The sequence below is a fragment of the Stegodyphus dumicola genome, chromosome 6 (genome assembly GCF_044657685.1).
Source record: "Stegodyphus dumicola isolate Sdum_Otavi_A_Nest chromosome 6, ASM4465768v1".
In the NCBI taxonomy this organism is placed as follows: domain Eukaryota; kingdom Metazoa; phylum Arthropoda; class Arachnida; order Araneae; family Eresidae; genus Stegodyphus; species Stegodyphus dumicola.
The window spans coordinates 151,605,152-151,624,024 of record NC_140773.1 but is presented as its reverse complement, the minus strand read 5'-3'; the positions used below and the strand labels follow the sequence as shown (position 1 = coordinate 151,624,024).

The 18,873-nt window shown below is 33.0% G+C and overlaps 1 protein-coding gene across 9 annotated transcripts in view; it reads right to left on the bottom strand.

The window, feature by feature from the left end:
- Positions 1 to 18,873, bottom strand: part of Marf1 (meiosis regulator and mRNA stability factor 1-like protein) — a 244,066-nt gene that overhangs the window by 29,043 nt on the left and 196,150 nt on the right. For 8 of the 9 annotated variants that reach the window (XM_085819030.1, XM_085819032.1, XM_085819027.1 and 5 more), the window contains 2 exons: positions 2,891 to 3,093; positions 2 to 229 (listed from right to left, as the gene is read on the bottom strand). In XM_085819030.1, the coding sequence (XP_085675156.1) occupies positions 2 to 229; positions 2,891 to 3,093 (431 nt within the window). The remainder of the gene's footprint in view (position 1; positions 230 to 2,890; positions 3,094 to 18,873) is intronic. The other variant, XM_085819035.1, reaches the window with a different exon arrangement.

Sequence of the window (18,873 nt, the reverse complement as noted above, 5' to 3'; positions counted from 1 at the left end):
CCCTAATAGTTGAATTCATTTTTTCCAAAAGTTCATATAAGTCAGTGAAACCAAAGTCGACAGGTCTCAAAGCATGACCAAACATGCGAGCATAGGTAGAATTAATCTCATTTATGTCTATAACTTCTTGAGGTTGGGACTTCAAGAGAGATACAAAACGATCTGTAAGTATTTTATGTTGTTCTTTGGGAATAAGATTTAGAATTTTGTCTTCTCCAGTTCCTTTCACCTATAAAATGAAGTTGACATTTTAAGAAATTAGTGATAAATTATATTCTTCTCAGATGAACTATTTATTATGTTACACTTCAGTCAAAGGAATGAATTTTGAAGACATATCAGAGTACTATACTCACTTTTTAGACGATATTTTTTTTTAAGTCACTGCTAAGATAAAATAAGCTTTTAATTCTTAGAGATAGTGGCTAGAGGATTTATACTATAAGCCTACAGTACTAAAGAATTCGGCTGTTTTTCACAAATGACTGCTGAAATATACACTACCGGACACTTAAAATGCAACATCAAGGAGTGGGCCAAAAATTATGCTAATGATGTGGAAATGCACAGCTCTCCAGTGCATATTGATGAAGATATAAGGGAAGAAACCTACACAATGTTCAATATTCGTGCCATTAATTTTGGCATCGTAGAAAATTTGTTTTTGTCTCAAAGAACATGCGTAATAGAAGAGAATGCCAGGCCATTGTCAACAGAGGCAGTTCCAGCAGACAGACAATTCTACGAGGGACATGGGTGATTGGACTAATGTGACAAGTTCAAGGGGTGCAGCCAGAGTGACATCAGCACATGTAGATCGATGCATCCACCGACAAGCAGTGGTGCACCTGCAAGCCACTTCTACTTCCATTCTGCAGCATGTTCAAAACACTCTGAATGTTCTCATATCAATCAAAAACATTTGCCGTTGATTGGTGACTAGTGGCCTGTACTTGTGGCATCCATTAAGAAGACTGCCCTTGACCCCACATCATAGACGCCAATGTCTGCAGTGGTGCCCGGCTTGAGTGATGTGTACGGTGGAATGGCACAAGGTTGTGTTCTCAGATGAGTCATGCTTCTGTTTCTCCAATAATAGTCGCTGCATATGAGTGTGGCATCGATACGGAGACAGGTCCAATCCAGCAGCAATTATGGAATACAAGTTCATGGTTTGGGACACAATTGTGTGCAATTCCAGGTCACCTGTAGTCCATATTCATGGCACTATGACAGCCCAACGATACATGGATGATGTGCTGCGGCCAGTGACACTCCCCTATTTTCAGAGAGTGCCCAGTGCTCTTTATCAGCAGGATAATGCCAACCATACACTGCTCGCATAGGCCAACATGCTTTGCAAGCTGTACAGATGCTTTCCTGGCCACCAAGCTCTCACCAATTGAACACATTTGGGATGTGATTGGATGCCATTTGCAGACCCTGCCATTGCTGCGTTCAGAACACGAACTGTGGCAAATGGTTGACAGGGAATGCAGAGCCATTCCTCAGGACTTTATAAGCAGTTTCATTGAGTATGTAGTAGTATTGTCATTAAGTGTATTGTCATCCAAGGTGGTCCTACAACCTATTCAGGCAATGCTGTTCTCCCTCTATATTATTCATATCATTTCAAAATAAACATCACTTACTGTTTGTTGCTGTCTCTTTCTGTTTGTCAAGTTTCATCACTTTCTGGGCACTCCTTCTTGGTGTTGCATTTTCAATGTCGGGCAATGTATGAATGAAACATACACAGACTACCATACTTTTCAAAATAAACCTATCTAATGAATGTATAAAAAGAATTATTTTGCAGAAGTATGTAAATAACTTTTTTTCCCTCCTTTCTTTTTAACAGAAAGATAATTATTCATGCTTAAGATTTTAAAACTGTAAATATACAACAATGCACCTTCTAAATTAATCAAACTAGTACATGGACACAGATAATTTTAGTTTATTAAAAAAAAAAAAATATAAAAATGTGAATATTCTCCATGTATATGCTCAGTAAACAACAACCTTGAATTTCTTTGTTTTTTCTTTAAGATGCAAAAGATATTTCTCTCAAAACAAAAGGAAATTTACAAATTAAAAAAATGAAGTTCATCGTTCTTTATTCCAAATCTATGTATCAAACAAAAGATATCCTCTCAACCCCACCACCAAATATTCCATGTTAAACAGTTTTCTATTAATTTTATCATATATAAAATTTTTAGATTAAAATTAGAAATGTTTACCTACAAATATGCATATACTATGTATCAATTTAGAAAAACATAACTAGTACATATAGTGAGCATACAAAAACTATTGCTATATACATTAATATGGATTGGATTATTTAATTATGGCAAAGCACACGAGGGCTATCTGCCTAAAGGGAGGGATGCCTTCGTGGAGGACTTTCTAAGGGAAAGTGGCTTGTATACACGTTACACATGGGGAAAACCACAAAACGCCCATGCAGCCAGCCCATTCGCGGGATTCAAACCTGGGACCGAACTACCAGTGTTCAGCGTCTTTACCGCTCGCCCGCTGGTGGGCCTATACATTAATATGAAAAATAAGTACTGTACATAAAACTTTTGGCATACCTTTGGACATATTAATGATAACTATATTTTGTTTGACAGATAAGACTGAAGGCACAAGTATGGTGGCTAGTATCCCCCCCCCCAAAAAAAAACTCCCACTTAGTTTTTCTTGTTACAAATAATGCATATTCATTTACATATTATGATTATCATGTACTTTATCACAGCAATAACTATTTTAATACCATGGGTGTGATTAAGGATTATATTGCATCAGTTTAGGCATTAAAATTTACAATATTTTAGTTCCATAAATGTAACTAAATATGGTATAGTAAAATACTTGCTTCGAGGACATTTGGTATGGCTTCAAATAATTCAATTAATTTTGTGAATCCATAATCAGCAACACGGCACTGCTTTCCAAAATGATGATGATATGCTGGGATAAACTTATTGAACGCCATTGAACAATGAGGTGTATGCTTCATCAGCTCAACTACTTCAGCTGCAAACTGTTTTGTACGTTCGATTTCTTCAGCTGTCTGTTCTAATAAACAAAATTCACATATTTTTAATGTATTAATACAGTAAAAAAAGGTCAAGGAAGAAATTATCTCATTTTATCTTTATATACATTGGCATTCAAAATTAAGAAAATTTACTTATTTTGAAAATCTTTTTTAAAGTACTGAAAAAAAAAGGGGCATAAATTATGCTTCCAAGCAATGAATGCATATCTTTAGGGTCGAATATGGAAGCATATATGTATATATGAGTAAGTATTTAGGAAAAAGGTGATTAAAAGTGCACATGGCATTTTTTACTTAGTGCAAATTGCTAGGTACTTGAATATAATGCTCAGCATTATGTGCAACTTACGGAAACAGTTTAAGGATAGCAGATACATGGAGAACCAAATGATATAACAGCCCTGATGGTCAATAAAAATCCATATTTGTCATTTCAGCTAGGCTTAATAGAAGTGCAACAGATTTTTAACTCTTAGTGCACTTCACATTCTTCTGAATAATCAGAATATTTCCAAAAGAATTTTAGACTGTAGGCCTCTCTTTGCTTATGGTAATGGCACACAGAATTTCTTTCCAATGGATTCAGCCCACTATTATGGAAAATGAAAAAAAAAAAAAAAAAAAAAAAAAAAAAACTGATTGGCTAAGAAAGGAACTTTGATAATGCAATGCATAATCGACTGCTTTCTTTTCATATGACTAAATTGTTTGTTAACCTGACTCTTAAGAAAATTCTTAAGCAGGATATGATTTAACATGCTATGGATAAGAGTTTGGGGATTCTGGGGGAAGAGATAGTTTCATTCCCAGTTTTCCAATAAAGACAGTGGTAGCTTTATTTAGACGTCTGACCGGACATGACTGCTTGTGAGACCACCTCTACAGAATTGGAGTGGTGGATGCCCCAAACTGTATTTTGTGTGACTCCAATCAGCCTATGATTTTTGAACATTTAAATAATTGTACTGTAATTTCTTGGTATGAGAACATTGTTAAAAAGTACTGGAGAGCCTGTGAACTAATGGCTTAAGCACTAATGTTTGGCATTTGTAAAATAAATAAATAAAAACAGATTTAAGCTCTTTCCATGCAGTTACAGTAAGTCGAGTTTCAAGGGTTACCATTTTCAGCAGGCTATGAGAAAATTCTACTACTATCAACTCTTTACACCTTGGTCATTTCTTGCACAAAACAGACCATTTAGCATGGCTCAGATTCAATTTAGGACCAACAATCAATGGGGGATCAATCTATTCACAGATGAGTCACAATTTTATGTAAGCATTGATTCAAGATGTACTTTTATTAAGAGAGATCTAGGAACCTACAAGCTATCCTCCAAACACAAGTAAAGGACCAGTATGAGAGTGAAGGTTTGATGGTCTGAGTAAGCATCATGTAGGATGGGTGCAAAGACCAATAACATAAAGGTATCAAACATGATGGATGTACATATTCTGTAGCATGGCCCATAATGGATGCACAGTTCTTGCATAAACTGCCTCATTTACAGTATGAAATTATATTAAAAAGGCTGTGTGATTGCTAGAGAAAGGATGATATTTCCTACAAGCACCTTTTTTTTTTTTTTTTTTTTTGTTTCAATCTTGCAATCTCTAATTTAGACTTTTGTGTGACTGAGCCTTATGCACAATGAATGCATTGTTGTCTGATATATCCCCCATTTTATTATATCAATCTGCCCATCAGTTCCAGATATATCGACCAAATATTAAAATTCTCTTAATTTTGAACACCAGCATAAATTAAAGGTTTTTTTTTGAAAAATACTGAAACATAAATTTGGATTAAAATTATAAACTCGAGAAATAAATTTAAATGATTTCATTTGCCGTATAAAGAAATATGTATTATATGAAATTAATTTACAAAAGTGGATAAATTTGAAAAGACATAAATTAAAAAATTAAATAAAAATTATTCTATAGTTAATAAAAGAATATAATAACTATATATTATATAGCTAATAAAAGAATAGTAACCAGACAGATATGCTCAAATTTTGAGAATTATTAAAAATCATCAGTCAAAACAACATATTTTATTTACAAGATTTTGTTTTCAGTCTTTTCAAAATGATCTTTTAACTTTTTGACAGCTTCTGTAATGATTTCATCACAATCAGCATAATTCAAAGAGTAATTTTAAAGTGTCTTTTGTGTATTTGCTATTTTACTTAGTACATTACATGCCTAATCAGTGTCAAAGTTTCCTTCAACATATTTGTCTTCACTACAAACATTTTTAATTAATAAAATAATTCAGTTTCTAAATTACTTTTCTTGTACTAAATTTTCATCAACTGATATGGACTTAAATTCTATAATTAAAAATTTCAACTAAATAAGTCTGTTAATGCTGTTAATTGAATTTCTTTATCATCATAAGTACTCTTAAATTAATTATAAAAAACCAATTTTCTGAAAATATTTCTGCACTTAGCTTGGGCTAATGCTTTTCACAGTTTCTAATTACCAGCAGGCCATATGTAAAGTAGATGGACGTTTAGTTGCTTCCTGGCAGTCTAGACAGGTCAAAACTTATGATGAAATTTAGTACAATAGCAGCATTTACATGTCATCTTGAATTATTCCTTGATCAGGGCCCTTCCTAGAGGGGCTGTAGCACATAAAAGTATGCGGGCGGCCGGACTCTTGCAATACCACGCTTAAATATTTAAAATTCATTGTAAGTACTTTTCATACAATTTGACATATGTAAGTACTTAGTAAGTATGAAATAAAAATTTTTAATTTGGGGAGGCAATCTTGGGAAATAACATGGGGACGAATGTCCTAGGAATGGTCCAGTCCTTGATCTAAAAGCATTATTAACACACTGATATAGTGTTTGGTTAGGAAAAAAGTTACATTCATGTATTTCATTTTAACTATTGTATGCAGAGAATGCAATATTATCCATGAGAAGCAAAAATTTTCATTTCTTTTTTGACATTTATGTTCCCTGTTAGGTTAGCTATTTCACTATAATTCTGGACGCCTTCCAGGCTGATTTGCTGCCTACGCAATGCACATTATGCTTACTAAAATTTATATTACCAACATACACTATCCTTTTTAAACATGATCTTTTGAGGCAACAACTTAAATAGATAGTGGTTTCACTCAGACAGTAAATTCTTTAGAATGGAAATTTGCACATAACCCTTTCTGTTATGTGTTTAGAATCTATTGATTTAGCTTTATAGCATATTGATTTAAATGATACATTATGCTGATTCAAAAATTTTTCAACCAGCAATTTGAAGCTTTTAAGTCCATTAGCTTCTTGTTAGCTTACCATTTGTTAGCTTCTTGTTGAAGGTCCACTTACATTAACTGGCTTAATTTTTATAGCATTAATTTTTTTCCCATTTAATCATTTAGGTTTAGATTCCAAGGTGAATAACTGGTCAAACTATGAATCAAATCAACTAGACATGCAGTTATTCACATCAACACTAACAAATCCAATGAAATGAAAGGAATTTATGTTCTATATTTGGTAGCATGTACCGTGTTTGCCAGCATATAAGACACACTTCTTTCCTTTAAAAAACGATCTGAAAAATGGTGTGTCTTATCTGCCGATACTTGTGTCTTACAGGTTGATACTTATTGCGTCGATATGTTGTTTGTGAATGGATCAAAGCTTCAAGAGATGATGTGAAAACAAAGACAGTTGCTAAATCATTTAAGAAGTGTGGCATTAGTAATGCACTGGTTGGTACAGAGGACGATTTGTTGTATGGACTCAGATGCTGATTTAGAAGAGGTTTCAAGTGACTCTTCATTTAGCTCTGGAGATGAGTGTCTGGATTTTAACGAAGGAGATTAAAATATGTTCTTTCCCAGATAGATTAGGCTTTTGCAGAAAGTAATACTTTGTATTTGTATTACTTTATAATTAAAATACTGTAAATTCGTTATAATGATCAGTAAAAAAATCCTTCAAAAATGTGCATAAAAAGGGGGTGCGTCTTATACGCCGGCAAATACAGTAATTTGTCCTAAGCATAGATAACAACAATGCAATTTCAATAAGAATTGTCCAAAACTAGTGGAATACAAAACTTTCATCATTATAAAACTTAATTTCACAGAACCCTGAAAAAGACTGTGCATTCATATTTAGAGATATTTTTAATTTTGACTGAACTGAAGTTTTGCCTCTGTATTTTATAGCAAATACAAGTTTTCAGAATTTATTCTTCGTTAAACATTCTCCACATAAGAATTTGTACATCAGATCAAATGCAGTAAATTCTGATTTGCTTGCAAGTAGTATATTTTCCAACATAATAAATCTTTGCTTTGCATGGATTTACAAATACCAGCTAGAACTTCAATTTCAATAATTTAGAAAAGAATTGATTTTTTAAATTATTATAAAAGTTACTTTTTTGGGGTTTTTTGAATAAATTACTTTATTTTTTTAACATTTTGATCTCCCACCCTCTTTTCCTACTTTTTACATGAGCAAAGTTTGAAGTAGGCAAATAACAGTGAATGTAAAAAAAATCGCAAATCCCTTCCCAAATGCCCAATGTGTGAACCAATAATTGTTAAATGTAATTGTTAAATTTGTAATGAACTAAATGTGAATCAATATTTTAAAAAGAATCACAGTCTAAAAACTTCAGATTGCAGCCTAACACCTGAAAAGAGAGTTTACCTTTAAAAAAAAAAAAAAAAAAAAAAAAAAAAAAAAAAAAAAGTAGTTTTGTATTAGTCATGAAATATACAGCATAAGTATTAATCCCAAAAGCTGCAAATGTTCATATATCACATAATAAAGTAAAAAAATGATTAGTTAGACATATTATAAATTAATATCATTTATATGCATCATTAAAGAAGGTAAAATAAAAATATAAGTTGAAAAGATATATGTTTATTGCATATAGCATTCATTCATTATTAGTTAGCCAGTTATTCAGCAACAGACTGATTAAATTTGAAAGGTAAATTAAAGATCTTGTACATTATTGAATGTTAACATTCTGAGAACAGATTATGCGTGATGGCATGAGGAAGATAAATCTAAGGTTCATTCATCATTACATCACTGCTCTGGCTCACTATTTATAAGTACAGGTGTGACAATCCCACGGTACCCTAGCTCTTTGAGAGGGCATCCTCTTGGTGAGATAGGGGTCATAATCCTGCAGCCCTAGGAACTTTCCTCCTTTCCTTTTCCCCTCCTCCTGGCTCTCCTACCTTTTTCCCTTTAGGTTTTTCTTACAGGCTGGACGTCATCATGAGAAGCCGTAACAGGTATTGTCCCTAGTTTTCGAGTGGCGAGTAAACTGCCCATGTGTTTTCCCTGCGTGGAGACGTGTATAATTTTTAGGAGGTTTCTGGTAATTAAGGGGTGAAGTACTGTCCCCAATACACTGCTTTGGCCTCTGTTTTAGTTAAATAAGAGGTATTTTGTCATCCTCATTGGTGTCAATTGGTTGGGCTCCTGACCTCAGTGTCGATAGCTTGAGGATAAATTTTTTTGGAAGTACCTGCTTCCAGAAAAACTGGCTGTAGGGCTTTAGTTTGTGTACAGGTTTGGCTAGCCTTAACACAGGAATCCGAGTTCCTTTGTTGGAGTCCATGATAAGTGAGGAGATCAGACCCAAATCTTCTTTTGTTCTAAATAAAATGACTCCAAATATATTATTAGAAAACCAGAATCGAGACACATTATACTGAACACTCCTAAAGAATCTACTCTTCTGACAAAATGCAAAAGACATCTCTATTCATAATTAATAAGTATATTTACTTGCACTGGTGAGCCAAGAATTATAAAGCGTCTCCATTCTGGAAACTTACTTATTGATACAACTTCACCCATCCAGTCTGCTTCTCTCCTTCAGTTAACCATGCTTAGGCAAAATGATATAATTGTGACTGTGCATAAGACATTAAACTTTTGAAGAGGTGTAATACTGGAAGTCGACCTTCTGTTTGTTTCTGAAGAAGAGTTCACTTCCAAGTTAGCTAATCAAAATATCTGACCTGATAGTGAATCAAGATGCGTAAGGAAGATCAGTTAACACAAAACACATGATTCTGACCTTCAACTCGCCTGATCTGCCTAAGAATATTAAGGCTGAATGCCTCGATTATTCCATAAGACCATAGATTCCAAACACGATGAGATGTTTCCTGTATCAGCATTTCAGTCATTCTAAGATCTTCTGCTGTGGCAAACTCGCATGTTTTACGTTGCTTGATGGTAGGCCATGATAATGATACCTGTACCATTGTTCCTCTGCGCATAAATTGCAAGGGTGAACATGTAGATTTCTCATGCTCCTGTGCCGAATGTAAAACAGAAAAGGAAGTTCAGGCTTTGAAAATTACAAGAAATAAATCTTATGCAGAAGCCAGAAGGATAGCTGAAGGCACTCAACCTCGAGCAGGCATGTCTTTCATTAGTGCTGCTAAATCAACTCTGGAATCCAAACATTAATTAGCACACAAACCCCATCTTAAACTGAGCAGTTTATAAGAAATCCCAAATATGACAAACAACTGACATAATACAGAAAAAAAGAACAGCAGCCTCTCTCTCCCCCCCAAAAAATCCTAAAATAAAACAATTAACAAACACAGAAGTGTTAGCAATAGTTCAACTGATGGCTTGATTTTGGACTCCATTGATTCAAAATAACATGGAAACAGAGTAAGAGTTAGTAATTTCCAAAACATCTACTGCCACACAAAAACAAAACGCAGTACAGAAAGAACACACATCACTCATAATGGCCACTTTCACATCATGGAACTGTCATGGTTTTCAGTAAAATCTCGTTAAATATCCAAACACATGATCGATGCCTATTATCCTGTTTTCCTGGCAGTCCAGGAAACTTTGTTGAAATCACACCAACAGGTTATATAACAGGAAAAATAATCCTGATGGTGATAGTGTCTATGGAGGTATTGATGTTCTAGCCTTAATTGACTATCTCTCCAGCCAAGTTTCATTAAGAACGATCCTCTAAGCTGTAGCTATAACGGTTAATATACAGAATTTGTTTTTGACTTGACCTGCCTCCAAATCCTCACATTGATCAACAAGATTTAGATTATTTGACAGAGCAACTGCCCGAGTCTTTTATCGTAACAGGAGACTTTAATGCTCATAAACTGTTCTGGAAAAGTAAAGACAAAATCCTCAACGTAAGCAGATAGAGAAAATGACTGCCTCTGCCTCCTCAATGACAGACAACATATCTACTTCCATGAGCCTATAAGAACCTTTCATGCTATTGATCTTGTCATCTTTTCGTTTGATCTTTACGACAACAATCATTTTCTCATTTTTGTAAATCTCGCACAAGAAGGAGTAAATTCCATGTTTAGATCCCCTCATTTCATATCTGATAGGGCAGACTGAGAACTCTTCTAATTTTTTGTGGAGCTCATAAAAGAAATGGTTAAAGATGTGTCTATTGATGAAGCAGTGAAATCAGCTACCAAAATTTATTATGCAGGCAGCTATAGTCTCTGTACCTACAACACCAGGAAAACAATAAAAATAAGCAAAACCATAGTGGAACCATGACTGCCAGGAAAAATAGCAGAACCAAGCTTGGAGAACTTTCCATAGGTACCCAACTTTCTCAGACTTTATAGCTTTTAAAAGAGCCAAAGCAAATGCAAGGGAAGTAAAATGTTAAGAGCTAGAGGGATTCATGGATAACCTATGACCTGGAATAAAAATCTTCTATACCAACTAAACTTATATGGAAAAGAGTTATAAAAGCATGGGGAATATATAATGACTATCCACTTTCCTTTCTGGAAAAAAGATGGCTGAGTGATAAGCTCCAAAAAAGAAATTGTAAACACTATTGGTAAGACATTTGCTGCCGTTTCTTCAAGCAGGAATTATCTCTCAGCATTTCTATTAAGCTGCACTTTGAGAAAAATCCCATTACTATTTAACTCTTTCAACTCTGAGCCTTATAATAGTATTTTTACCATGCCTGAGTTGAAAAAGAGTTTTATCACAAACACATAGATCTAGTCTGGGTCTAGATGGTGTTATGAAATGCAGAAGCATCTTGTAAGTCACAGACAGCCCTTCTCAGTCCTTATAGTTGTACGCAGAAAGAGCACATTTTCCACAATACATGGAAAAGAGCTGTTGTTATTCTTAAGCTGCGTTCACACTGGTCCATTGAGGTGAAAAGCGACAAAGCGGGAAAAACCGTTTTTCGCAAACGTCAGTTCATACCAGTGCGGCAACTTTCACTTTAAAAGTTGTCATATACTCACACTAGATATCTTTCCATATTGGAAACTTGAGGGGAAAATGTGAAATTTTTTTGTGGTATTTTGACTTTTTACGATTACATTTTTAATTAAAATGGATTTAATTTCTGCTCGATTAAAACTTATTTTACTTCTTGCTTTGCGTAAGAGAAGTAGAATGCTGTAGTTTATATTAATATGCGAGAGACGACTGATGCAACGCGATGCAAATAATTTAATTGAAGAAATGCGCTTGAACAAAACGAAATTTCTTTTAATTATGACACCTCATTAACTCAATGAATTTCTAGACCTCATTTATTCAAAAGCAGAACACTAATTTTTTTTCAGGATATCGCAGAAAAGAATCATTTGGAAGATAAGAATAGGATATTCCAGAAAAAAATTGTTGTATATATCTAATTTAATTTATTTATGAATTTTGTTGAATGATAATTAAAAAATATTAATTGCATGATTCTATTTCGGAGAGTAAATTTTTCATGGGGTAGACTACAATAAATGTTTTTGCATGATGTATAAACTTCCCTTAATTGGATTAAATAATGCGATAAAAAGTATACAGTATAAAATCCGTAATCTGGCCTCGTCAGGACTTCGGTGATTCCGGATTAAGGGTTTTTCCAGATTATAGATCATCAATTTAAATCTGGTAATATGGCATGCAGAAATTATACAATTAAAAATATGAAACCATAATTTATGAAATAAAGAGCAATTATAATCTAAAGGGTATCAAAATTTATGAAAAAAAAAGCTTAATATTTATTTGTTTACTTTATTAAACATTTCTTTCAATGTAAGTTGTTTAAGTTGCTTTGTTTTTTGTGCTAAACGCGCAAGCATAGGTTGTGGCTTTGGGGTCCAGATTATAGATCATTCGGGATTACAGACTTTGTATTGTATACTGTTTAAATATATGCAGGACTTACAGCATTACTAAATTAAATATCAGACTTAAAAAAGCAGTTATTTTCAAGTTAATAAACAACAGCAATTTTTTAAAAAGATGTTTTAGTTTCTGCCTTATGTACATAATTTTTACATTAAATGCAACAGTAATTACTTCAATTAGTCATTCATATATTAATGAACAGCCACTATCTAAAGGTTTATTTTATAAAGTCACTTTTATCTAACTCTCATTGTTAGATAAAACCTAAAAGCTAACAACTTTCTGCTAAAAACTTTCTCACCTCAAAGCTAAAAACTTTCTGCGCATGCGCCGTGTTGACACATGCGCATAGGCGTTTACGCGTGCGCGTAAGACCTTTACGACTGAGCATATGCGTAAAAGCAAGCGCAGAATACGTTTTCGCGTGCTCGTTTTATGTATAACGGACGGTATTTAGCTAATTATCTATTTCAGTTAATGTTGATTATTGCGTTGTTCCTTAATCTTCAAATTGGATCTGGCTTATTATTTTTTTGCAGACTGTAAGAGCAATTTTATAAAAGTAAACTTGAACTTTCGATTATGTCAAATAGAATTTCCGATACTGGAGCTCCCAAAGGATCTACAAAACGAAAGTATGTTTCGATGTCCATCAAACAAAAAGTGGAATTGCTGCAAAAAATGGATAAAGACATGAAGAAGGTGACAGAGAGGTTAGTGAAAACGAAAAAGTTTCGATTGACAAGTTAATCGGTATTCTCGGCACAGCAATTACGGGACTTGAACAGCGGAACTTTGTAACTGAATAAGAAATTATGCCTGTTTATAGAATTAAAGAGAAAGTATTATCACATAAAACGAAGCAACTTATATTGAAAGAAATGTTTAATAAAGTAAACAAATAAATATTAAGCATTTTTTTGTAAATTTTGATACCCTTTAGATCATAATGTTCTTTATTGCATAAATTATGGTTTCATATTTTTAATTTTAGAATTTCTGCATGCCATCTTACGAGATTTAAACTGATAATCTATAATCCGGAAAAATCGATAATCGGGAATCACCGAAGTCCCGACGAGTCCGGATTAAAGACTCTTGACTGTACTTCTTTTTCTGTGCTAAAAATTGAATTCCACAATTAGCAAATTTGCTAATGAAAAAGTTTTTTAAATTATTGAAAAATTATCATCAAGATTAAACCTCTGGTTAAGTTCATATATAAATTGTCCGAAAAGTGGTCACGCATGCTAAGAAAAACAAACATTAAAATGCATAGAAGCCATTAAAACAAACATGAAGCCATTAAATGTTCCATAAAATCAGCTACATACTAGCGAGCTTCTTTTTTGCATAAATAACAGTTTCCTTAATTTTTGTAAACAAATGGTTTATTCGTCACCACTCGTTTAAAATTCAGAACTCACTAAATTTTTTAATTAGATGAAACAGCAACTTTATACTAATACCAGTATCGCTTTTGCTATAGAAAGCCAAAATAGAATCAGATCATAGTAGTCAGATCTTATGAATTATACCAAAGGCTCCTTGTCAAAAGAAGGATAATACACACAATTAGGTTTATATGAATGATGAATGAAATGAAAAATAAATGCAAGCTCCTTTTGCCCCTCAAAAAGTTGCTGTAGATTAAAAAAAAAAAAAAAAAGTACTGTATTCGTACCATCAATCAAAATAAAGGCTTGACCCCGCAATACAAGTCCCTAGTCACAACTGAACGTTCTACTTTAGCGTGTTACCTCCGTGCTAAGGTGCCTTGTGGGCAGCATGGTTTTTCACACTTCACCTTCAGGAAACTGAAGAAGCATCTGGGCTACTCTTAAACTAGTGATACTATTTTCTGTAAATATTTTTTAAAAAATACCAACTCTATTATAACATTACTCCTGGTGACTCTTGAATGCAAAATCTTTAACTCAAGAAGCCAATGTTTTATCCACTAGGCAACAAGAGCAACCTTAACAAAACTGAAGGCCATGCAAATACATAAACAACTGAGCCATAGTCCAGTCTAGAGTGGACCGATGTCTGTAAATGCGAAGTAAAGAGCACAATTCTGTGCCCAGAGAATGTTCACTAAGACTTTTAAAAGATATAATATTTTCGTACACTTCTTCCTTAGATGTAGGGTATGAGAGAAGAAGGTCAGTTTACAGTCGAACATTACCCTATAATACTTTACTGCAGGTTCATCTGAATCACTGATCCATGAAGTTGTAACTCAGGCTCAGGATGGAGACCTCGCTTCCTACAAAAGTGTACACAATTTTTTATTTCAAAAATATAAATCCTTATTTATCTGACCATTACCGGATCTTGTTCAGAGCAGCCTGAAATCTCCACATGTTTCATAGCTGCCCCATGACAGCTAATTTGCAGATCTTAAAATGATAGGAGGAAGTTCCTTTAAAATGGAGTTTATTTTTAAACTGAACAAAGCAACACTAAGCACTCAGCCTTGATATACACCATCTTCTTGTACAAAGACATCAGATAAAACAGACCCAAGCCTAACCTGAAAAATCCTTGCCCTCAAAAAAACTTTTAATGAAAATAGGTAGGTTGCCACTGGCATGAAGATTACGGTATATAACATGTCTTCAAGCCATCCAGAAGGTTATTAAGGTAAAAAGTCCTAAATAAATGGCAGCTAGTACAAGATTCTCAAATCAATAACAAGCTTAAAAATGTGAAACTAATACTGGAAATCCGAAACCGAAGGGAGGAAGTAATACCAGCTTGTCTTTATATTGGTCACATGAGTCATATACAGTTATCTTTTGAAGTCTAAGAATGAACTTGTCTCTTCCCACTGCGACAGTGCATTATTTTTTAATTGAAAGTTTGTATTTTAATGCACTTTGAGTGAAATATTTAACGACTCTGACTTGTCTATGGACTGTATAATTGGGAAAGAGACCAAAGATATTTATTTCAGTATGTGAAGGAAAGTCATTTTTGTTATTTAATTTCACTTTGTTTTGATGTTGTGTCTTTGTATTTTAATGCTATATGTTTCAATGAATCTTATGTTTTATGGTTTTACACATGCTTCACATCTGATATCATTATCTAAATTATAAGTAATTTTATCTATACTTTCATCATTTTATCACTTCTTTTGATTTTATAAGTCTGCTATTGTTTAAAATAAGTGACCGTATGTAATTAATTTGTGGATTTAAGTGTAACTTGTGTTTAATTAACATTTGTTTGGAGCTAATAATCTGTCCTGGTTGTGAGTCATAAAATTCACTATCTTTACCATCCTTACATCACCTTGTATTACTGTTATTTTACAATTCCTTTGGTTTTCTAAATTCACATAACTCTTACATTTATCTTCTTGAATTCCATACTTTTTTAGAACAAATGTTGTCATGTAAGAAAACGCTTGTCTTATTCATTCCCTCAGTCTATTGTCTACTTCCAGTGCTTAAGCACTGCTTTCTTAAGAAAGCATTTTCACTATAAACTGTTAGAGCATCAGTTATTAGTGACTGAAATAAGTTGATGCGCTGTTTCAAAGGTCTGATAATTCATCCTTTTGATTACTACTCTCAAAGCGTAGCTCCGAGTTTCTTAGAATTCTTACTTTTATTTTCCTGAATTTTATGCTTTCTCTTTGGAAATAGAACAAATGCATCATAGAATGATACAACTGTCTTATTAATGCTCTCTCTTTAATTATTTTTATAATTTGCAGATCTCTATTGAAGTTTTTTTTTGCCACCAACTGTGGACTCTAGCTGTTTACAGGTGTTGGCCACTACTGAGGCCAGAAGCGGCACACCTAATATATTTCTAACAGGTGTGTCACCATTGCCTTCTATGAAGAGATAGACAAATTACATCCAAGCCTACTCTGGGATTCCAATCTAGGCCTTTCAGTATGGCAGTCAGAGTCACTAATGATTTTCCCCATCACTAATTAGGTCACTAATTTTTCCTGTCAGTTATCAGGTTGAAACACAATGATGTAAACAAATCAGGGAATTCAGAACTGTCATTTGAAGATGGATGTCTGCTAAACTGGGTTGTTTGTTAACAATGATTCAACTGCAAATTTTTCAAAATCCCATTTTGATGAACAAAACATCAGCTTTAGCATATGGCTGCATATTTACAGGAATCTGCAACTAAGTTAATTGAATTATGACCTGTAATTCATAAATGAAGAGGCTCTATCAATATGTTATCAAAACAAATTCCACAAATATTCAATTAAATTAGTATCAGCCAAGTTTAATTGTTTTTCAAGGGATAGTATGTTGAACATAAATTTAATGAATCTTTACCAAAAGTCTAATGGCTTGAAGTGTTATCCAAAAAAAACTATCAGCCTATGGTCAGAAACTATAAGGTATATATAGCCAGTTAAAAATAAAAGAACAAAAATAAATTTTAAGACTATTGATCTCAACACTGTCAGGTTTGAGGTACCAACTCATACTGATATGTTTAATATATACAACTGAATACATATTCTGGTAGCTAAACCTGTCATAGGCCACACACAACATACGAACATGAAATTTTAATCCCACACAAGACATATCCTCATTTTTAGATGGTTGTCAAAAACTGAACAAGAAATATAAATACATGACACATGATTTGTAAACCCAGCACATCATCAGTTATGTTTTTATTCTATTCATAAGGAGGCAACATGTTGATATTCATATGGATAAAGGGTCCATGTTGAATGCCTATTTTGCATCCAACTCTTCAAAAAGATGAGTTTATTGATTATAGCAACGCAAATAAGGGTTATCTACTTAGATGTTTTCTTATATGATGTGCTAGGAAGACTGGCTTGTATTCACATTATACAATAGAAAAACAAGAAAACCTCATATAGTCATTAAGTTCAGCCAATGGGAATGAAAACAGACAAACTACCATGAATAAAACCACTACATTTTTCACCACTGCATTTCATGAATAGAACGCGGGATGAACTTCAATGGACACATGTTATTCATGACACATGTTATTCATGACACATACTATTCATAACATATATTAATTACTATATATTATATTTAAGTGGTGAATTATGCAGCAGGGAATTTAAAGCTTAAATATAAAGAGATATATTCATCACAAAATAAATAAAAATTTGATCATTTCATGCATGTTCATTATTACTGATAATTTTGCCTTTAACACCACCCAAAATATATACTTAAAAAACTCTTACAGAATGCTCTAAGAATAAAATATAAAGCCATTGTATGTTTTAAAATCCAAAATGAAATCTTTCACAAATTTCATAACAAATTCTTGATAATATAGCTTATATCAAAACTACCATCTTAGTTGAAATAAAGATTGTGTGTGTATATATATATATACAGTACAAAGTCCGTAATCCAAACGCCAATTATCCGGACTGATCCATAATGAAGACCTCAAAGCCACAAACTTTCACATGCATTTTTCCACCACGCATGCACATAAAGCCAGTAAAACATTTACACATGTGCACTTCCGATAGTGAAGAAAGTGACAGAGAGGTTATTGAAAACGAAAAAATTTCGATTGCCAAGTCAGTCGATATTCTCGACACAGCAATTATAGGATTTGAACAGTGGAACTTTGTAACTGAACAAGAAATTATGTCTGTTTATAGAAGAGAGAATTAAAGAGAAAGTTTGGCACAAAAAAAAAAGCAACTTAAACAACTTACATTGAAAGAAATGTTTAATAAACAAATAATCATTAAGCTTTTTTTTTTGATACCCTTTAGATAATAATTGCTCTTTATTTCATAAATTACAGTTTCATATATTTTAATTTTATAATTTCTGCATGACATCTTACCAGATTTAAATTGATGATCTATAATCCAGAATCGCCAAAATCCCGACAAGTCCGGATTACGGACTTTTTACTGTTATATATATAATTAAAGAAAAGAGAACAAACTAAAAAAAGACCTTTGTGGTCAAAAACTTTGCACAATGAGCTGCAAAATTTAGAAAACAAGTTAAAAAAAAAATTCCTAGTTTGTATGCCAAAAAGTTGTTTAGATACTGTGGTTCCGTTGACAATATTGGCATAAGTAAAATAAAGTGCAATGAAAAGTGTAAATATAAAAGATTAAATAAACAATATAAACACACTTGAATATTTACAAATAAAATTCAATACTAATTGTAAGTAATATGCTGATCAAAGTAAGGCATATTTTAAACATTAGAATTAAAGTGTGACAAAATACTTAAGGAAAAAACAAAAACAAAGAAGCGGTAAATGGTAGATTAGCCCAATTCGAATCACATTAAGGACTCTTCAGGGGAAAATATGACATTTTGCCGAAAGAGACAATTGAAACTGTATACGAAACTCCTTTTTTAAATATTAATTGAAAACACTTAGTCATAAATTTTAGTCTCAATTCTATGTTCCAATTTCCCGACGCGTCCGCTTGAAGAAACACGTTAAGGTTTAATAATAACTATACATAATGGACTGGTAATGCCAATGTACAAAATAAAATAGATAGCGATTTGCTATTAGTAAAAAAATGCAAGATTTTATGGAGGACCTACTAGCTTATAGAGTTTAAACTT